Raw genomic sequence first — 23,429 nt, forward strand, 5'->3', positions numbered from 1 at the left:
ATGAATGACTAAATTTAGACACAACCTTGAACTACACATGTGCATTATAATCAACTTTGCACTAAGTCTTTAGATCTAATGGTTCCGACCTTTGTATTCAGTATTAGCCCAGAAATTATTGCTTTAAGTCCTCCACTACTACATTTAGAAAGGAGGTTTCAAACTAACCTCTTCTTTCTCCATGCACTCACTTGTAATGTTTTGCAATTGTTTTTTTTTTTGGTTTTTATAACGTCGGATATTTTTTCAAAATGATCCCATACAGTATCGGAAAAAAGGTTCCTGAGGAGTCTAAACAGACTACGATCTGGAGGATGGCCTTACTGAACGGTCGATCCCTGCCTGGACACAAGGAGGAAGTTTCACTTTTAATCTCCTCCGGAGACCTTGCCGCCCTGTTTCTTGTGGAGACTTGGCTGGGGGAACATTCTGGCCCAGATCTGGTCGAGGCACTGCCCCCAGGATACATAGTACAACATAAAGATCGTCCAGGGAGGGTAGGAGGAGGGATTGCAATTATCCATAGGGAGAGTATAAGCTGTCGATTACAGGACACCAGGATCCAGGGATGCGAAAGCACACATTTTACCCTCCACCCCTCATGTGAGAGCTCGGTAGCAGGGATGTTGATATATCGACCACCAGGCCCCCTCGGCACTTTTCATGAAAGCCTGCTGGAGGCAGTTATAGGAGGTGTCTGCACCGTCACGAATTTCCTGCTACTAGGAGATCTCAACCTCCATTTTAATAAGTTAGGAGATAGGGCAGCGAAAGACTTAGAAAAAGATTTAGAGAGCTATAACCTTAATCTTAAGGTTCGGCGTCCTACGCACAAGTCAGGAAATACACTCGACCCCATCTTTACCAATATGGCGAATATAACAGTCCTGGAACCTTATCCGGTCCCCTGGTCGGATCACTCGGTGATTCCTTTTCACTGGAAAATCTCCAGGATGACCACTACCACCTCCTCAAATAGAGGACTAATAAGAGCTTGGACAAAACTCGACATGGACGAGTGGAAGGGACTGTTAGAAAGCACTAAGCCACTGGACAACTCTAATTTGGAAGGGGCTGTCAACAGCTTTAATCAGTGGATTACCCATTCCCTAGATAAGGTTTTACCGAAAAAACCCTCAACAATTAGGAAGGGAGAGCTGAAACATCCATGGTTCACCTCAGAGTTAAGATCACTAAAACAGGAATGCAAAAGGGCAGAACGTCACTGGAGGAAGGATTTTAGTGTGGAAAGGAAGATTAGTTATAAAGCCACATTGAAGAAATACAAAACTACTCTAACTACCACCAAAACTGCATTTTTTGCGAATAAAATCAAATCCGCCGCCAATGCCCCTAGGGAAATGTTTAAGATTGTAAAGCTTCTAACGAAAATGCCAGACCCCCCCGTAAAAGCAGATGAGCAGGACACAAGATGTGACAATATGGCGAATTTTATTCAGACTAAAATACTTAAAATTCTTGAGACGATCCCGGTATTGGATCCGGCCTCACATTACAGGGTACCTCCTTCGGAGGACAGAACTAATTGTCCAACACTCTCTGAGTTTGCCCACCTCACGGAAGAGCTTCTCCCCTCTCTGATGAGGAGTATAAAAAGTGGATCTCCGCGAGATCCAGCTCCCATGGCAATACTAAACCAGGTACTTCCAACCATCAGTAAACCGGTAATTAAGATGGTCAACACCTCCCTGGAATCGGCTACAGTACCAAAAGGATGGAAGTTGGCCATGGTGAGATCCCCGATTAAAAAACCGAACCTCGACCCAGGAGACCTGGCGAATTATCGCCCGGTATCCTTGTTACCTGGGATGGGGAAACTAACCGAAAAATTGATAAATACCCAATTGGCGGCATTTCTGGAGAAATACAAGCTTCTCCATCCATCCCAGACGGGGTTCAGGAAGGGACAAGGCACGGAGACGGCATTGTTGAGGGTGGTAGAAGAGGCCAGAGAGATTTTGGATGCTGGTGGCAGCGCGGCCATTATCCTTCTGGACCTCAGTGCCGCCTTCGACACGGTAAGTCATCACCTGTTGCTGGCGCGACTTCAAAATATCGGGGTAACCGGGAAAGCCTTGGAATGGCTGAGATCCTTCCTTGAGGAAAGATATTTTCAGGTGTTTGAAGGAAACAACTGCTCTCGCCTTTTGCCGTTACAGTGTGGGGTACCACAGGGGTCGTCCCTTAGCCCCACACTGTTTAATGTTTACATGGCCCCGTTGGCGGAATTAGTAGCTCCGTTTGGCATCCAGCTAATAAGCTACGCGGACGACACCCAGCTGGTGTTTTCCCTGCAGCAAATAGATGCCCCCCCCGAACAACTTGGCTAATTGTTTGGAGGTGGTGGTAAATTGGATGCACGTGTCTCAGCTCAGACTTAATGGAGGAAAAACTGAGCTGATGCTTTTAGGAAAACAGGATATTCCCGAATGTCTAGCTTGGCCGGCGTGCATGGGTGCCAGACCATCGCCCAAGCCGGAAATAAAGAGTTTAGGCTTCTGGCTTGACAACACCTTGTCCTTCGATACGCAGGCCAGAAAGACGTCTGCAGTTTGTCATGGGATACTTAAGTCCCTGCGCAAAATCCTGCCCCAACTTCCTGAAAAAGCAAGGAAAACCATAGTTCAGTCCCTGGTGTTATCACGAATTGACTACGGGAATGCTATTTATCTTGGGGCACCGGTATCCACTTTTAAGACCTTACAAGTGACGCAGAATTATGCTGCCAGAATTCTGACGGGAACTAGTCGGTATATGTCGGCGAAACCAGCACTAAGATCACTCCGCTGGCTCCCGGTGAGGGAACGGGTGCGATTCAAATCCCTATGCATCACCTACAAGATCATGCATGGCGAAGGCCCCTCCATTTTGGAAAATTTGATAAGTCCCTACAAGCCCCAACTTAATCTCCGCTCAAGTGAACATAATCTGGCAATCATTCCCAGAATAAAACGAGCACGACCGGGCGGTCGACTCTCTCTGCAAGCTGCAAGAGAATGGAATGCCCTCCCATGTAATTTGAGGCAGGAACACACCTCACCTTCAGTTCAGGAAGAAACTTAAAACTTTTTTATTCCCTAGAAACTAGCCCGTAGTAGGAATGCAGATCGGATCAGCCCAGGGCCACTGTTTGCCAAGAGCGCTGGGATGCCTACGGGTAGCCATGCGCTATACAAGTGATTTTACAATTACAGGGTAGCATTTATTAGAGTAACTTACTTCTAATCACTTTTTCCTTCCTTTTCATATGCCAGGATGGATTTGCAACTATTTCCACCATGAAAAAAAGATGCTCTTACAAGGGATAGTGACAGATCAAGTAAGTGCCCTCTTTCAGTCAGTTTCCTTCTTTTAAATGCACTTTTAATTGCCAAGTCTGACATTTTTCAGTGTGCTTTTTGATAGCCCCAAATGCGCTTTGCAGCACTTGCGTGTTACCGGGGTTTTCAGGACACCGCCGGTAATGTGGCATGGACCAGCCTGCGTACCCTGCCGCACCGTGCTGACTAAACAGCATTTAGTCAGACGTGGCTGGGGGCAAAGCAGCATACCGATTTCCAGAGGTCGGAAAATAGGTAACTCAAACTGGCGATCACCCTTGACGAAGTAAGTGCGGTCTGGGTGGCCTGAACATCAGCATCTTTTTCTAAAAAATAACCCAGCAAGGAAGGGTCTTGCAACATTACATGTGATCCCCAACAGTGTGACTACAGGACTCGCCCTCCATGTTGTGAGGAAATATTGAGTATGTGATTTCGATTCTTGAAAAATGCAGGATATTCACTGTGTGTGCATGATGACATTTCAGCCAATCATTATGAGCCTTATTACCTTACGCAATTAATGTTTTTCATACATCCATTGCAGCAACATGCAAATTCAAAATGTGTTGCATAAACCCTTACCGTGACAATGCATGAACTTACATACATCCTTTATTTATCTGCATGATTTTCAATGCAGAGCACATTTAGCAGTCCATTGTGATTTCTTTCAGTGGCCCGGAAATTCCATAACGCTAGGAAGTTTATTCATGACAGAAGCACGCCGGGAGTATATGCCCATACTCCTTGAATGTTTAAGCTACCATATAACAAATGATGTCTCTGATTTCTTATATTTAATACAGAGACTCAAATTGAGGAAACATAGACAACCTTAAGCTACGAGCTGTGATACTGTTGCATGCCTTAGCACGCAAACAATACTGTTCCTAAAGAAAGCCATACTGACAGTGAGAAAATGCCTCTTTCTGCATGGTTAGCCCCCACTTTTTGCCTTGTTTTGATGTGGTTTTAACTTTAGTGAAGAGGGTCCCTGCCAACAAGGTCCCCTGTGCCAGTGCTTCTTCCCTACAACAGGTCCACAATTGGTACTTCTGCCCCCAGTAAGTCCCTGCTAAATAGTATCATGGGTACCTGGGGTCTGGTAGCGGAAGAGGGTCCCCTGATACCCCCCTCACTGGGACCATGTCACTACCCTTGCAGCTTGCATACCCCTCTGAGGAAGTAAACAACAAAGTCAATATGGCACACTGCCTGGGTGCCATGCCAGCCAGCACTGCCTTAAGGTATAGGTAAGTCACCCCTCTAGCAGGCCTCACAGCCCTAAGGCAGGGTGCACTATACCACAAGTGAGGGCATATCTGCATGATCAGATAAGCCCCTACAAGAGCAGGGTCAATTTCTTAATACTGTAAGTGCCAGGGTAGCCAGAGATTACATAGGCTGGAAACTCAACAACTCTAACTCCACAGCATCGTGATGGCTTCAATGAACAGGTGTGTTTCGGTATCAAACTACTTCTTTCAATAAACCCACACTAATGCCAGTAAGTTATTTATTGTACTATGTACTCAGAGGGCACCTCATAGGTGCCCCCTGAAAATGTACTAACCCTAGTGTGGACTCTGACCGGCTGTAGGCAGCCAGCCAAGACCAGACAGGTTTATGGACACCTGTGTAGAGTACCTCTGCTCTCTGGGACCTGAAACAATAAACATCCTGGGCAGAGGTGCACACCTCCTTCCCCAGGAAAGGCCAATGCTTGAAGGGGAAGCTTTAAAGGCCTGCCGCCTCTGTAATGCGACCCCCTCATCCTCTGCTGCTAGCAGCAGACTACGACAGCCCCCGGTTTACCCCCCCCCCCACTTTGGGTGGGAATACCAGCAGGAAAACTTAGGAGTGCCCACCTCTGCCAACTCCACCCCTAAGGTGGGGGAGGGGAGGTGAGGCACATTTTTCAGTCCCCGCCATCGTGAAGATGGGGAGACCCCTCCAATCAGGGATATGTCTTTACCCCGCCCCACAGAAGCGTGTCATAATAGAGAATGTAGTCACCCCCAGGTAAGGTGCTCATTGGCTCCACCTGCTACTCTACTAAATTTAGTATTTAGGTGGCTCCCCCAGACCTAGAAATCAGATCTGTGATGACCTAAGAAGCAAGAAAACATCCCTGCAGAGAAGACTGAAGATGACGACTGCCTTGGCCCAAGGCCTATTGGCCTGTCTCCAGCTTCTGCAAATCTTTTTTTTTTTTTTTTTTTTAAGTTTTCAAAAACCTTTATTCAGCAGATAGTGTCGATACACGGCTTGGTGCCTACAACCTCGTCTGGCCGGCAGCGTAGTATGTTAGTCAGAAGAGTGTAGGTATACACAGCGGTTCACCAACAACCCTAAAGGGCCGGCCGCGTCATAGTATATATGTGTTACAGTTCCTAGTTGTGTGCGAGGTCATTATAATGGAACATTATCACAACGTACATTGTGCAGCTGAGGAGGGAAGAGCAAAGAAAAACAAATGGGTAGTCCGTCACCGACATCGCGACCATTAGGGACCAATCAAAGAAGTGAAGCAACAGTTGCTCCAAAAAAAAAAAAACGAGGCATCAAGGAAGTACACGTCGAGCGGGACCACTCCGCTCTCCATCCGCCCGTCCACCTCACACTCTCTCTCTCTCATTCAGACAGGACTCGCTTTGCAAGAGGGGGGGGGGGGGGGGGATACACACCTATCCGCCGCAGTCAACAGCCCGGCGGGCTTCCCCGTAGGCAAATGCGAAGGGGGGGGGGGCCAGCACTGTGCCGTCAATCCTACTCCGGCGCCCCATCGGGGGCATCAGGCGATGCAGCCGCTAGGTAGCACCGCAGCGGAGCCCATATGTCCGCGGGACGGGACGTCGTTGGCAACAGTTCAGAATAAGTGCTAATCTGTTCTTGACAGTAGGCAAGGTCACGAATCCAGTCCTTGAACTTCGGGGCTCTACCCCTACCCCATCGACAAGCAACCAGTCTTTTAGCAATGAGGAAGGCAAGCGCGACAAACCTGCAGTACCCCGCGCGTATGGGCTCTACATACCCCAGCAGAGCAAGGAGGGGAGAGGGCGCCACCACAGAGTCGATCATTTTGGAAAGTGCTTCGCATACTTGACACCAGAAACGGTGTACTGTTGCGCATTCCCATGCAAGGTGCAAAAAATCCGCCCCGGGGGCCTGGCATCTGTCACATCGGTCATTATCCCGAAGCTGAAAGCGGCAAAGTTGCGCAGGGGTACAGTACAGTCTGTGGACATACTTGTAATGTATTATCCTGAATTGACTGCTAGCGGAGATGCATTCCGTCTGCGACAGAATTCCCACTGTTTGTCCGTGAGCGGGGCAGATAGCTCTTGGTCCCATTTAACACGCGCTGCCAGTGAAGGCGCCAGCATGGAGGAGTGCACCGAACGGTATATTTTAGAAACGAGTTTGGTCGGGACGTCGTCGCGCAGGATGCAGTTCAACGGTTCCATGGGCGAAGGTTCCTGTGGAAAGTCAGGCATAAGCGCCCTCATCCCTTGTCGGAGCCGGAGGTACAGGAAGACGTCGAGTGGAGAGGGCTGTATGCCTGCATACAAATCGTCCATCGATCGAAAAGTGCCATTATGGAACAGCTCCCCCCATGTCGAGACGTGAATGTTGTGCAATAACTTGTGGAACCCCACCTCCTGCAGTAAGGGCATACTGGGGTGATACGCCAGGGGCAAGAGAGGCGCGTATAGGAAATCCAGGCCCACCTTAGCAGTCAAGTGCGTCCACGCGGACACCGTACTGAACAAAGCTGAGGGCGTTTTATCTCTACCTGTCACCGGGATAAACAATGCCCCCTCTACTGGGACCGGGTGTGCCAGCCAATGTTCAGCCGCAAGTTGGGGCATATATCTGGGCTAGCTTCTGCAAATCTGCAACCAGTCTTGCAGCCAGCAATCTCTGAAAATCCTGGGAGGGCTTCCGCCTTCAAAAAGACTCCAATCTCTCGTGGACAGCAGACCTGTCGAGAAGAAACAAACTCCACAGACCCCGGGTCCAGGCAGATCCACGCCTTCTCCCCACTCCCCACTCTGCTCCTGACGCTCCCGGCTCAAGTCTGAGTGGCTCAACTGTGCAGTGAAGTCTCCCCAGCGATCCGGACCTCGATTCCAGCATTGGCGGACCTCTTCTGATCTCCACGTTGGCGCCTGTGGTGTGAATTCAGAGGCTCCCTGCAATCGGCTCAGGTAAGACGACTGACGTCGAAAGGCACCAGTTCACCCCTGGGCCTTGGTGAGCTGAATCAACGGTGCCCCTACGACCTCCTACATCTCAACTCACCTATGCTGTTGTTGGTCTCCCTCCTGCAACCTCCAGTGAAAAGCCTGCAGCCTGTTAGCCAAAAGAAGAATCTCCATTGCAAAGCATTGGGCGCCCGATGCTGAAATTGCACCCTGCCACCCCAGTGCCGCTGGAGGTGTATGTTCGGTGCTGCTTTGTACACCCCCCCCCCCCCCCCCGCCCTCTGTGTTGGTCCTAACCCCCAAAGCTTGGCCCCTGCAACTGATCCACTTACTTGCAAGCAGTGTGGCTCCAGGCACCCCCAGCCCCCACTGAAAAGCATTGGACCAAACTCAGACTTTGACCCCTGCAACCGGCAGCCCCATGCCACGGGTCAGTTTTGATAATCACCCGAACCTTGCTCCTCTTTCAGGCCCGAAGATGAATTTGTAAGTTTGATACTTACCCTTTAACCGCAGTATTGTTTTCCCCATAGGATAACATTGAACTGTCCCGAAAAAATTCTAAGTGTCGATTTTTCAAAGGGAAAAGTATTTTTATTTGAAAACGTACTTACCTTATTGAGAAGATCTTGGTCTTAAAATAAAATACAAAGAAAGTACATTTTTCTAAATTTGGGCTGGATCTCCTTCTTGAGTCTTTTGCCCATTATTGGTCAATGTTGTGCAATAAATGTCTTATACTCCGCTGTGTTAGGCCTAAGGCTGCTCGCCCACACTACCACTAATAGAGCACTTTGGGTTTTACATTGAACCCTGTACGCTCTTGGGGAACCCCTGGACACTGTGCACAGTTTATGCAGAGCCAGCTTCCTACACTGACGCTTTGAGCTTTTAGACATTATGGCTGAAACATGTTGACCGAAACTGAAGACGTGAGAGTTCAGTGACTTCTCGGACCACATCCACCGCCACTTTTAATCTTTGTCCGAGGTTACTACTAGTGAACATACCTCACTGGCTGGTACCCTAGAGACAATTTTAATTCACCTTTTCTTCACTTGGGAAAAACCAAAAAAACCTGCTTAGCTGTAATCAAGAGCTGTGGCACAACCTTGATGCACTGGATATCTCAGGTTGGCACCCAATGATGAAGCATGCCACCACTAGGTTAGTGGGCGAGGGTCTTTTAAGAAAACCTAAAAGAGTTTTTTTCAACGTACATGTGAAGGACATCTCAAGTAGACAGACAAAGTAAGACAGCAAGCTCGCTTTTCTTAGCGGAGTTCATTTATGAGGGAAGTGGAGCGGGCTCTCTTGTTCCTCTCTACTGTTGTTATCCTTCTCCAATCTAGAAAAATAGAGTTAATTTTAATAAATAAAATGATACCTGAACGACAAAAATCCAATCAGTAGAACCGGAGATGTACAATTTCAAAATCTTAGGGTTATCTTGTCACGTCGGAGTGAGACAAAGTCACAAGTTGAAGCTGACCGCAATAAAGCACGAGCCAGGTACAGGACGGTGTATGGTTCACTGGTCATAGTACCTGGCTATACTTAGACGGAGATGCAAAGTGCTGCGCCAAGTTACTTCGGTTCCCTCACGCCGGGTCAGTTCCGATAAGGCGGCCGATCAGTGGTTGCATTGCGAGGTCCTGCGTTGAGATGAGTCAAGCTACGTCTGTTCTGAGGAGGCAAACGATCAGTAGCTGTGAGGTCCTGTGTCAAGATGTGGCTTGCTGCATGTGTTCCGAAGAAGGCACAGATCAGGGGGTGCAATGGAAGGTCCTGAGTCGGGATGTGTCCCGCTGCATTTGTTCCGATGAAGCTGGGCACAGGCAGGTCCCGTTGAGTCTTGGAAGATGGGCAGATGAACAACAGGTCTCTGGAACTTATGTCCTGATTGCTTAGAAAAGGACCCCTGTCATCTAGCCCTTGGAGGACCCTGGTGGTTCTGGGTTCAATGAGCAGATCTAGTCTACCTTCCTCAGTCAGCAGGGGAGTCCTTCCAGCAGCAGATAAGTCCTTCTTCAGAGTTTTCCAAAAGTGATCAAATGAGTAGTTCAAGAGGTCAAATATTTATACCTGATGCTAAAGTGGTGGAGGAACCACCTTTAACACCCCCCCCCCCCCCACCATGAGGTTCTGGAAACTTTCCTCGTCACCTTTTCCAGGCTCCGAGTTCTCTGGGATGACAAAAAGCTAGTGTGAACTTCGTGAGTGCAGGAGGCAGCCCCCATTGAAGTGCAAGTGTGGTAGGTGACAACACTACCCCCTCCTAATCCAGTGTATCATGTGACAGGCACACAATTTAACACTTTTCCCAGTTTTTGAGGCACTTATTGATTCATCCCCTACACAGAAATTATGTGATTATCTAAACTCCTTCTTGGACAAAATAAAAAAAAAAAAAAAAAAAAAAAAAAAAAAACGACACCATCCCCTCTAGTTCATTAGACAGGAAAATTGCACAAGAAAATACAAATCCACCTCAATCTCAACTTTCCCCGCATTAGCAAAGAGCATCTAGCGAAACTAGTAATACAAGTGAAATATGGCTCCCCTAAAGATGTATGCCCCCCAAAAATACAAAAAATTATTTTTACTTCCTTCTCAGAAACAGGCTTATCAATATTGAATCTATCACGCAAGGTTGTGTTCCCAAAAGATTCAAAGAAGCAGTAGTAATTCTGCTACGAAAAAAAAAAACACTGGCGAGGATCAAAAGCTGCTAAATAAATACAGACCAATTTGCCTTCTCCCATACCCAGCCAAAATGTTACATGCACACTTAGCAAAGCACCTGTGCTCATTCTTAGAAGAGACTCATTATCTTGACCCCAATCAGGCAGGTTTTCGCCCCGCTCTTTCAACCGAATCGGTCATTCTCTCAGTGGTGGACGACATAAGAGGCAGGGTGGATGAAGGCAGCACTCAGGCACTGGTCCCATGCGATCTATCCGCGGCATTTGATACCATGGATCATAGGATTCCGACTGATCGAATCGCAGCAGGCTTTAAAGGGACTGCATTACGCTGGATTAAATCCTTTCCCCGGGGAACACACCCAGTCAGTTCGCCCTTTTCCTTCCTGCTCAGCCAAGGTTTGTATGAACTGCGGAGTACCCCAATGGTCTAATGGTCCACAGATTCAAACGTAAAAGGCTAGGAGAGATACATTTTTCAGTTCTAGGTCCTCAGGTTGGGAACTCATTCCCTACAGCAATCAGACTAGCAGAAAATTACATGTGCTTCAGAAGGATGCTGAAAACATGGCTATTCTCACACGCATATAGGAAAGAATTTGACTAAAATGACGGCTCACTCACCCAGCGCCAAGAGACCTATTGGTGAACGTGTGCTATACAAATGACATATAACATAACATCCAATTTTCTCAAACCCACGGAGTTACTCCCCAGTACTCACTGCTACCAAGAGCGCATCCAACCTTATACTTTGTTTCACGGACTGACATTTGACCCATAAAAAAATACCTCTTCTCTACTTAGAAGATAAACTCTGAGAAGGCAATGGGTTTAGTGCATGTAATATTCTGTCTTATGCTGTAGCAGAGCTTCCATCCATTTATCAACTCCTTTGCTATCGCTGAAGAGTTAAATGTACAAATGGAGTAACTTGGCTATCTAATTGGATAACACTAATACTCATAGCCCATAGTGGTAAGAGAGGAAGCATCACAGAAAAAGTCCTGTAGCGTCTGGCTATCTCAGGGCCCAAAGAAAAGCATCTACACTATTAAAAGCCAGAGGGCGTAGAAAAAATAAATAAAGCCAATGCCAGAAAGAATTTAAGTCACACCTTGGAATGGGAGAGAGGTGAAGGAAACTGGGTGATTAAAACAAGCAATGTGCCCACAGAAGCTAAGGAGATTTGTAAATTACTATTGCTGAGACGAGTAAGGAGAGGAATAAGTAGATTTAAGAGAGTTGATTAAGATAGAACATTTTGTGGTCCAAGGAGAAGGCAGATTCTGAAAGGTGTTCAAAGTATATCAAAAAGAAGAGATGTAGGTAAATGGTAAAGCCAAAATGTAATTTTTGTTTTAATGCTCCATTTTTAATTTCAACCTCCCTAAAGTAAGTTTTCTTACATCCTTGGGACAAGAAACTGCCCTAAACCTACCAATAGTCCAAAAATGATATTCTCGGACTGATGCCCATGCAGAATCATAGAAAGAAGCCGTCTTGCACTTACAAAATGTAACAAAAAATGGGTGCGATTTAGCTATATCCTGAATGCCAGCTTATTTTTAGAACCTCAAACCAGATGCATTGGTTGCCCAGTAATGTTGAATCTGGACAGGGTCCAATAGGAAAGGAGAAAGAGTGGGCTTGACGAAGGGCAAGGATGACATTCAGGATCTGCAAGCGAAAAAGGAAAGTCGATCGACCACCAGCTTGAGGGATTTACAGACATGCAAAAATAAGCTTACATATGTCTAGGGAAATCAATTTTTAAAAGGATACAGTCCCAGGCGAGTTCCGACGTCAAAGATAAACCTTGCTCCTTCTCGACGATACCTTGCTTCTGTAGCCGGTTCAAGGCCCTCTAATTGCGAGGGAGTATGTGCCAGGTCTTTCTTATCCCAGTACCAACAAGGCTTAGCATGATCCAGGTTACCAGTATGTACAGATGGGCTGGAATTTTCTTTGTTTTCCTTCATTGACTGAAGCCGATATGTATTTGTTCAATAGATGATGAACCAGTCTACTGAAAAGCTGAAAGAGAAAAAAAAAAAGAATAGCGTCAGATATCTTTATAAGAGTTAATTGCCAGAAAGACATTGGGGCTATAGGTAGGAGTAACTTCTACCTGTCCAATTAGGACAATGGAATTAATCAGTAGAGTTGCAAGATCTTTTTTGGCCACCCTCTCAAAAAACCCTAATACTGTGGAGTGTCCGAAAAAAAGGGTGGAAGACTCCCCCACAACCTAGGTGGCTTGCTTCATCATCGGGCTGCTCCTCCTTCACCATTCATCCATTTATGGTGTGATAAGGCTCTGCGAATGGACCACATAGATGTAGATCTTTTGTAATGAACTGAAGATTTTAAAAATACCTCTCGAGCGACATCAAAATGTAACTGTTGTCTAGGTTATTAAAAACCACAAATAGGATAAAAGAAAGACAGGGACTGTCTTCTTGCACTACATGGTCAAATATGTTTCAGCACATTTACTGGCCAAAAAGGGACTGGGGCTTTTGTTACAACCTTCTAAGCTCCTGGATGGTTGAGTATACTGCCTCTAGGAGTGGGTAGTGTAAGGTCTCTGAATAAGATTCAGTATTAACCTGGGTCAGGTTGATGTGATGGCCCGTCTTGGGTAAAACTCACATCCTGAAGCGCACTGGTTCAAGACCTATGACATTCCAACATGACACCCGAACCATCACCACTCCTCACCTTTGGGGGCCAGACACACTTTTCTGATAGGATCAACCTAATATTGATCCAGGGTAATACGCACGTACTGTATCATTAATCTCATCACGTACGACATTCACAAATTAAATTTGAATAATCAAGAGGTCTTTTTTTTAATTCACTCTGATTCATAACAAAAGATCTCCATCCAAGTGCTTCTTACTAAGAGCTCCTTCTCCCGTCAAATAATGAAGCCACCTAGGTTGGAGTTGGGCGCGTGTTTTTTTTTTATTTTATTTTTTTTTTTTTTAAAAAGGCCACACCACAGTTTCTGGGTTATTTTGAATGGGTGGCTGGAAAAGGCCTTGCAAGCAAACCTGAGTAACTCCAATGTCCTAATTGGAAAGCTAGTTGTAACTTCTACCTATATTCACAGTTTCTTTGTGGTAGTTAGAGCAGACGGTGGCGACTACACTGTACCTTGCCTTCCCCTCCCCATTTTTTTAAAACTAACCTTTGAGTCACAGACCTGTAGCACTTTAACAATGTAAGCCTTCTAGTACAATCAATTCACGCACATGCACATTTTAACAACCCAATATGTACTCTCCCGGTGTGGAATATTTAGAAGGTGATCTCCCATTGGAGCAATAAGTCTACATTTGTTAATTAAACAAAGATTTTTAGGCATGAAGTGGTACTTTGGTGTTTCAAGTATGCATGAATGAAGCTTAGGTGCCAAGTAAGGATCAAACTGATGCTGTGGAAAACAATTATAAAACAGAAGTACAGTACAAGTAATCACACTTGAATATTAGCAGTTTTGTTACATAGCCTACAATTTAATCGTATTGTTTGCTCAATCAAACACACTCAAATAATACAAGCATTTACAATGCAATAGGTCTCGCAGTGACATTGTTTAAAGCTTTTAGCATTGTAAATTATATTTTTTATATTTTTTTTCTCCTAAAAAAGTATTCAGTATATATTATCAATTATGCACCATTAGACTGGAGATGATACCCCACAGTCTGCCGGAATACCCCTGTCCTCCCCGCGAAGCAGGCTGCATTGTGGCGCTTTAGGTAAAACACACTTCTAATACACATGATATCACGCACGGCTTTAAATGGGCCGGGTCCTGCCGGTGCTCATCACCGGCAGTTGTTAGAAGCAGGAGCCGACACAGGTCCGTATCGGGCTCTCCATTTTCGTCCTCAGTCTGAGAATAGAAAACAAATCTTAATTCTGCAGTAGTTCACCATTTCTGATACAAGTTTTATTTTTTTGCAGTTTTGTATGGCTAAACTGGAACTGCTTTACATAAGCACCAACAACGACATCTTCATTTAATTTTTTGTAGGCACGGAGGATTAAGTGATTTGCCCAGCAATACAGGATATGAAGCCCACGCTAAAACTGAAACCTGCTTCTTGAGCTCCAAATTTGGCAGCTGTAGCCATTACGCCACAAGCTTGCGGTGGAAGGTCCTTTTATTGAAAAATCGAAATATGAGCCACACACCACTTTTTTTAGAAAGCCCCTGTGCACAAGTACGCCTGGGTTTATGCCCCCTGCCATACAGGATACGAGCTGGCTGTTTTTATTTTTCCAGCGGTTTGTGTGTGGTAACTGCTCTGGGCTGGGGCGATTTTGTGTTACAGTTGCGGTTTGTTTTGCTCTCCAGCCCACAAAGCTTTTGGGGCTCGGAACAGATACAGTTATACTCTTTGAGCGTTTTTAAACGTGTTGGGCATATTACTGAAGTACAGCCAGTCATTAAGCGGGGCAACTAAAGTTGAAATTATCATTCATGGCAACGTTATTACCCGAGCTGATGCACATCTAGCGCCTTGTGCAGCCCACAGAGCTACGCTATTGTGCGCTCTCGTTAAGTCTGTGTGACATCACGTTTTTAATGCTCCATATGTCACCAGGTCTGGTAGTTCACTGGCTGAATGCAGCCACTTACGGAAAATGTGTTCGACCTCGCCATCTCAGGTTCGAATCCCGGCAGGTTCAATCAGCCGTCTATCCATCTCAGGGTGATAAGATGTGTACCACTGCGTTGGGTAACAATAAATACCTTCTAACCTATTGATAGCGCCAAGAGGCCTGCTTTCACAAATATGCACGTTATTACCGGAGCTGATGCACATCTAGCGGCTCGTGCAGCCCAGAGCTACGCTATTGTGCGTTCTCGTTGAGTGTGTGACACATCACGTTCTTAATGCCCCATATGTAGCCAGGTCTGGTAGTTCACTGGCTGAATGCAGCCACTTACGGAAAATGTGTCAGAACTCGCTGTCTCAGGTTCGAATCCCGGCAGGTTCAATCAGCCGTCTATCCATCTCAGGGTGATAAGATGTGTACCACTGTGTTGGGTAACAATAAATACCTTCTAGCCTATCGATAGCGCCAAGAGGCCTGCTTCCACAAATATGCACGTTATTACCCAAGCTGATGCACATCTAACAGCCTCGTCAGCAGCTAAACAGAAAACTCAAGGAGCTATTAACAAGTAGTAATTCGTATGCTCGAATTACTGCTATGTAGAAAAGTAAAACGGCCCTCAGCAGGCGCACAACCCAATGAGCTATCTTATCAGCAATGTATGCATTTCAGTGTTTACAGACTGCCTATATTAGTGACGGAACAGTATAGTATATTCAGCAGGCAGGCACCCGACTCATTAAACCATCACCCAGTATGCATCTTTATTCTCAAGGCCACCGCTGTGTAGAAAGGAGTAACATTACCCCATTCCTGCTTTTAGTACATTGATAGATTGTGTGCAGTGGAGGGGTCCTGCGAGCATTGTGAGAGCGAAGAGATCTGCGGTACTCCCCACTTACCTCCTCCCAGATAAAGGAGCCAACGCTGTCTCTGCTCCTTGTCCTGGGATTTTAAACAAGATGTTGCCGGTGCGTCCAACACAGCACTTGAGGAAGGGGGAGGAACAGCAGAGAGAGTGGGGTGGGGGTGGAGAAGGGAGGGGAGAGAATGAGAAGACGCACATGACGGCCTGAAAAGCAGATGCCTTGGTGAAATCTGCCTGAACCCTAGTTTAGCACGCCTCCTCAGATAACAGAACAACCATAAAACTAAAAGACGCCGTAGACTCTGTGTCCCAAGGGCGTGTACAAAAAAAGCCACAGGGCAGTAACCAAAAACCCTGCAGAGCAATGAGAACAAAGAGTTTTAAATAAATATTGACATTGCCCAATAGAAAGCATGGGCGGGATTACAAGTCCCTCTCCTAAAATACTTTTGCCCCAATATGTCTCGCTACGCGAGCAACGCATGCACGCTGCAACGCTAGGCGAGACCTAAGAAATGGTGCTTCTATATTTCCATGAACAACTATTCTGCATAAAGAAAACATTATTGAACTAAATCTTTTAATTTTACCTCCATACATTGCGCAAATTAGCATTGGTATAGAATATTTCAGACTTAAATACAAATGTTCGCTACTCAACCAGAGAAAATCACAGAAACAGACAGGGATGCAAAACCACAGGACACAGTTTCATTTGTGATGGCATGTTTCCATGCCATTTTAGGTCTATATCGCATGGTGAAATAGTGGATGTTGATGCATCTAACAACAAAGGGAAAGACCCACCATCATCCGTGACTAAAAAGCAGACAAGACTGGTAACATAATTTTGGCCATTAACCACACCACAGACTGTTTGAGGCAACTAGTAAATCAAGATCAGAATGGTACTGTGTTTTACATGCAGGTACACTGCTCAATACAAAAAGCACTATTGCTGAATACTGAGGTGGATACAAGATGGAACTTGATAGGCAAAATAAAAAGAATACTAATTGGCAGGTGCTTTTCTCTTTTTTCCAGTTAAAATAGTAACAATTAATCATCAGAGGTAATTTTAATGGCAAGCGGAGAGGGGTTCAAATGTGGAGCGCGGTAGAGGACGGGGGTAAGCTAACTACGATACAAGGCCAGTGTCAATGCACCAAGTTACATAAAAACAAAACACTTCAGAAACTGGGCTTTATGAATGTAGTATGGTAGAACTGCAACACACTTGCACTTCTATAATGGTTTACTGTAGCAAGTGCAAACTGTATGATAGGGTATACAGGCATTCGAAGTCACATAAATTAGACAAGGGAAACCCTTCAATCCCAGATTTGAATCACCCGTGCAGCACCCAAAAATTATCTACAGAGCACCTGCTGCAACCTCCAATACTTAGCCTAAAGAAGTACTTACTAGAAGCCGCTGCTGCAAATGTGATGGAGTTTAGTAAAAGGAGACGAGAGCTGCAGGTTGCTGCCACTGACAGTAGGTGGCAGTACTGCAGCAGAGGTCTGTTGGTGATGTGTTGTAAGAGACTTTGATGGCGTTTACTGGCTGAAGATAGAAATGTTTCTGAAAGTAGTCCACTTCCTTGTACCAATAGCTTGCACCTGTCAAGAAACAAGACCGCAGAATTGGCAACAAAAAAAAAAAAAAAACAAACAAACAAACAAAAATATCACAGCATTAGCTATCGTTTTAAGAGTTACCTTCCACAAAGATATTGTGACTGTAGGTAGGAGTAACTACTATCCATTCAATTAGGGCAATGGAGCTAATCTTTTTGGGCCACCCTCTCAAAAACACCAATCGTGTGCGTTGGCCTCAAAAAAGGATACAAGCCATAACCCACAACCTAGGCGGCTTTCTACATCATCGGGCTGCTCCTCCTTCACTACTGCTTAATTTACAGTGTGAAGAGGCTCCAAGTATGGAGCACCTATCTGGAGATCTTTTGTAATAAACAGGAGAGCGAGTTTAACAAGCATTGGCATAGCCAATTGGTCTCGCCTTCGGGACCTTATAAGTGTTTAGCCATGCAACGGTTGATGTTGTAGAACCAAGGATATTGTGCTGCATAACTAAATATTTAAAATGGCCCAAAGGCGAGACCTATTGGTTATGTTTTTCAATAGTGAAGGCAGTAATCCTGGGTATTGGCAGGGTGAATGTGCACACTGAGCAGCATTTGCTGCTGCTTTTGGGCCAGTCCAGAACTGGTTGCATCTTTTTGTTATTATGGTGGGGAGAAGGGCTTACATTACTTATCAGGTGACATTTGTGTCAGAGGGTAGCGCTCTGTGTCACATGACACCAAGTACTATAATGTAACTGCTTCCTGTTGTGTGCTTCATGTGAACTGTAATACCGTGAATCCTGATTTGTTAATCCTAAGTACTTGAGCTGCTGTCGCCCTTCACATCTTTCAACTTTCCCTTTAGATTTATTTATTTCTGAATGGTGAAAATTTCTATGACATACAGATAAGCCAGAAAGAACCACCACGGAGGCCGCAGTTACTAGCAGTACATGATAGCGATAGTTGGAAACAAAATCTATAGGGGCAGAAAAACTTATTTGGATATAATGACCCGCCACCCATGTATACTGTTTATTCTCGCTTCAGATTGGGGGTTCTGCCAATGGACCAGCACTCCAGGCTGTGACAAGGTGTTGTTGCCACATCTGGTCAGTGCCAGATTGACACCAGAACAATAGAAATATCTGCCCATGAGGTATTTCTTACATCAGCTAATTAAACACTATAAAGCACTATAGCACGGCCACTAGAATTAAGTGGCAGTGAAGAATAGGGTTGACATAATTATGCAGCAAGTAAAGTCGAATATGTAACATAATGTGGCACAATATGTAGCAGTAATATTTCAGTTTTTTGACAGTTTAACAACTACTAATAGTGTATGAGCAAAGCCGCACCTCATTAGTACCAGTTTAACACCTGAATGCAGCAATCGTCAACTGAAAGCTGACCAGTTAATCCTTGCAGAGGGTTTGCCGCTTTGCCGAACCACATATGACCCATTTTGTTTAGAAAGTGTCTACACTGGTCTATGAATACCCTTGTCTACACTGTGTGCTACAAAGTGTCAAGAGTACAATGGGAACGGCACACAACACAGAAGGCGTACCTAATGAAGGTAAGAGCCGTGGGTTAGAGGGAGCCAAATCTAGCAAACCTTTAACGCAGTTTCGAGCTTAGCAACGGTTTCTGAAAGGAAGATTCTAGAGTCCTCACTGTGAGTAATGCCAAGCGCGGACCCTGGAGACACGATCAGTGTTTATTTATTCAACGGTAGCTGCCTTTCATTCAAAAGACTGATCGTGACGGATTGTGCATAGTTTGTATATTACAGTACGTGTCAAGTGTGTGTGTACACTACAGTACGTGTCAAGTGTGTGCGTGGTGTGCACACTATGAATGTGTCAACAGTGCGCCTATGACTACCGATGTTGTTGACACGTAGTTGTGGAACAGCTGCAGGCTTGCATTTAATACAGATTTATTGTATTTTTTGGTGGTCGGTGCCCCTCCTCACATGCCTGACATACTCAGATTGCTACCGATCACAGCTGTGAGGAAATGAGGCGCCCTCCCTTGTTCACCTCACAGCACTGCGCCTGCTCCTGTAGCATACGACATAGCGCCAAGAGGAGTAAAGAGGAGCTAGACATCCAGGGGAGTTTCAGTACGCTGAGAAAGCGTGTGGCCGGGGACAGAGGAGAGGTACACATAGGAATAGGTGTGTGGCTCTGGAGGTGTACAGAGTCGGAGGCTGCAAGTGAGTGTTACAAAGCTCGGAGGGTGCGCGTCGAAGCACTGTCCTCTGTGGGGTCTGCATGTGAAACAGCTGGGAGACACGATCAGTGTTTATTCAACGGAAGCTGCCTTTCATTCAGAAGACTGAGCATGACGGATTGTGCGTAGTTTGTACATTACAGTACGTGTGAAGTGTGCCTCTCGGGTTTAAACAAGAAATCGGCATACAAACAGAACATGGTGACCAGTATAGGGTTGTTTGCTCTCCCCCACGCCACAGTGGCACACTCAGGAATTACACCCTCAGTAATGACACACCCAGTAGTGATACATTCAGGATTGATAACCTCAGGACAGACACACAGGACTGACAAACTAATAGTGACATACCCAGGAGTAACACAATCTGGAGTGCAAGTACAGGGGACCCTGTACCTGCCGGCTAGACTCATTAAGATGTGGCCTAACTGTTAAAGCGTATGACCTCGAAGCTGGGTTACCAGGTTCGAGTCTCTGCGGCTCAACCTCTTGTGATTCTGGGCAAATCACTTCATCTCCCCACACCTAACAAAACATGGATGTGCCCATCTGGAACAGCTGGTGCTTGTGCAAAGCGCCATGATACCTCTGGGTCGAGTTCGAGCTAAATAAAACTGCAAGACAAAAAACACGGCTCTGCGGATCTTACACGCCCTCACACATGCACTCACTGTCACGTGCCTCAGAGGTACTTTCGTGCTCGTGGGGGATACACTCTCTCCCCTCCATAAGTGCCTCTCTCTCCCAGAAGATTCATGCACTTCCTGCTGGTTGGCGAAGAGTGAGACACAAGCTCTCACGTGACAAGGTCGGGGTATAGCGCCCACCAAGCGCATCTCGGGTTTAAACAAGCATCGGCATACAAATGGAACACGGTGACCAGTACGGGGTGGTTTGCTCTCCCCCATGCCCCAGTGACACACTCTGGAGTGAGACCCTCAGTAATGACACACCCAGTAGTGATACATTCAGGATTGATAACCTCAGGAGAGACACACAGGACTGACAAACTAATAGTGACACGCCCAGGAGTGACACGGTCTGGAGTGTAAATACAGGGGCCCCTGTCCATTCCCGCTGGACTCATTAAGTTGTGGCCTAACGGTTAGAGCATATGACCTCGAAGCTGGGTATCCAGGTTTGAGTCTCTACGGCTCAACCTCTTGTGATTCTGGGTAAATTGTAATTGGTAATTGACGCCGCTTGTTCGGAAGACGATCCTTGTTTTTACGAGTTGCATTTAGGAATATTAGATCGCTGCACTTAGGGCTTAGGCCACCTCTTTTTTAATATTGTAATTGTTATATGTGATCGCCATTTAGTAAATTTGTTCTTCTTTTAACTGTATTTGCCTGATTGTCACCCGCATACCCACACCACACAAAAACGAAACCATTGGAACGCTTTGTTCCTCATTTTAAAAACGTACTGTTATTGCCGCTTGCACTGCTCAGACATGGCGCTGGTCTAAAACGCTCGGCTACTGACTTTCTCACGATCACGTGACTCGCGAGTTTACCGTGAGCCTATCAGCTTGCACCAGCCTCTACTTGGACTGCCGGATGCACGCGCGCAGCAGGCGCGCCGGAGACAAGCCCGTCTGCGCCCTGCCGCGCCCTGCCGTGCCCAGTGCCAGGTAAACTCTCTTCACACGTTATTGTAAAACCTACTATCATTAAATATTCTGCGGCGAACTTAAAGTCGTTGCGAGTTCAGGCCTCTTCCAAATGCACCATAGCCACATGTATACAGCAAAGATTTGTATGTGATAATTGCCACTTTGCATTTGGCCGCAGTCTTAAAAAACGCCAGAGGTACTCAGGACTGTCCACTGAAAAGAATAAGTCATCTTTAGGAGTGGATAAGTTTTTCCACTTCTGGAGCTTAAACTGTCGCTCACTCCCTAAAAATAGGGCTCATATCTATGACTTTCTACTTTCAAGGAAACCGGATGCCCCGTTCCTTACAGAAACTTGGCTCCATGATGGTTCTGGACCAGATATTGCTGAGGCCCTCCCTCCCGATTATGTCTTTGTCAGAAGTGATAGGAGCACGGGAAGGGGCGGCGGAATTGGGATTATTTTGAAATCGGGCTATTCTTGTAAATTTGAGTCCCAACCCTTCCCAGGTTGTGAGGCCGCCCTGTTTGGATTGGCCCTTTCTCCGCAACTTACTATCTCTGGACTCCTTATTTACCGCCCCCCAGGACATGCAAAACTTTGGTCCTCATCATTGCCAGATTTAATTGCCCCTTTTATTTTACACGCCACAAATTTTTTGATTTTGGGCGATCTTAATCTACGTTTGGAAGACCCTACGAATTCGGACAGTACTACTTTGATAGCCAACCTGGAAGCCCTTGGCTTAGCTCTTCATAACAAGGGCCCCACACACCAAGCAGGGCATCTATTAGATCCTATTTTTTCGAATCTTTCATTTGTATGCAATCACCCAGCTCTGCCTCTAAGTTGGTCCGACCATTACGCGGTCTTTTTTCAACTCAAGGTTCTTGATTCCTTAACGTCCAGGCCATTATATGAGTCTAGGAATAAGAGACCTTGGCATAAGCTGAACCTAGACACGTTAAATGATCTTCTGGAAGGGAATCTTCCAGACTCAACACTTCCACTTATTTCTTTAAATAAAGCTACAGCAAACTGGCTACTTTCCTCTGTAAATCTCTGTCTGCCTCTTTCGTCGAAAACTTGTTCTTCCCATCGGACTCCTGTTCCATGGTTTAATGAAGACCTGAAGAGCTTGAAATCACAATGCAAAGGTTTGGAAAGGAAGTGGCGGAACTTTTATGATCCTAATCGTAAAATTGATTACAAGACTGCCCTTCACAAATACCACGCAGCCTGCAAGGCAGCAAGAGCTTTGCATATTTCCAAAACCGTTACTAATGCATTGAACAAACCTCAAGTTCTGTTCTCAGTGGTCAAAAAACTATCCGGGGCAAATACTCTTCCTGCACCCCCTGCCCTGGATATTACTAAATGCAACAATATTGCTAATTTTTTTAACTGAAAAAGTAAAGATAATATACAGCAATTTTGTTCCTACCTTACCCCAGGACTTAATTCCCTCTGCTCCAGGTATGAGACAAATGGATGCCTTCCCTAACAGAGGGCAAAAGGACTCCGATCCTAACACAATGAAAATTTCACAGTGGCCTCTCCTCAATGAGGAATCATTTAATTATTGTTTATCCAGGGTAAATTCGGGCTCCCCTCTGGATCCTTTACCTGTCAATTTTCTAAAATTACTTTTTCCACCCATACTGAGTCTCTGTAGAGCTCTCCTAAATGCATCAATACGTGAATCACATGTACCAATGGATTGGAAACACGCAATGGTGATTCCGTTACTAAAAAAAACCAATGCCGATCCCTCGGTTTTGGCAAATTTCCGCCCCATTTCACTGCTACCAGTATTTTCTAAAATATTGGAAAAGCACATCAACTCTCATTTAACCACCCATATTGAAAAATCGGGATATCTGCACCCCTCCCAATCAGGTTTCAGAACGCACAACTCTACTGAAACTACTCTTTTGGGAGTAACTGAAAAATTGCGGCAATGTTTAGATCAGGGTGAGACCATGGCGCTCATTTTATTAGATCTGAGCGCAGCATTCGACACCGTGTCTCACCCTATCTTGCTGAACTCTCTTCAGTTAGCAGGTGTTGAAGGTCCAGCTCTGCTTTGGCTGTCCTCTTTTCTGAGTGACCGTTCATTTCAGGTCTTTTCCTCTGGGGCTTGTTCCACCTCTCGAGTTTCTGCATATGGAGTTCCCCAGGGCTCCACTTTGAGTCCACTACTTTTTAATATCTA

The 23,429-nt window shown here is 45.7% G+C and overlaps 1 protein-coding gene across 6 annotated transcripts in view; it reads right to left on the reverse strand.

Moving 5' to 3' along the window:
* CCNK (cyclin K) overlaps nt 1-23,429 on the reverse strand; it is a 426,168-nt gene that overhangs the window by 392,269 nt on the left and 10,470 nt on the right. For 4 of the 6 annotated variants that reach the window (XM_085626425.1, XM_085626421.1, XM_085626424.1 and 1 more), the window contains exons 2-3: nt 17,192-17,388; nt 12,043-12,294 (exon numbers count right to left, since the gene is read on the reverse strand). In XM_085626425.1, coding sequence (XP_085482551.1) covers nt 12,043-12,239 — 197 coding nt within the window. In that variant the 5' untranslated portion in view covers nt 12,240-12,294; nt 17,192-17,388. The remainder of the gene's footprint in view (nt 1-12,042; nt 12,295-17,191; nt 17,389-23,429) is intronic. The other 2 variants (XM_085626423.1, XM_085626422.1) reach the window with 1 other exon arrangement.

The sequence above is a fragment of the Triturus cristatus genome, chromosome 9 (genome assembly GCF_964204655.1).
Source record: "Triturus cristatus chromosome 9, aTriCri1.1, whole genome shotgun sequence".
Taxonomy (NCBI): domain Eukaryota; kingdom Metazoa; phylum Chordata; class Amphibia; order Caudata; family Salamandridae; genus Triturus; species Triturus cristatus.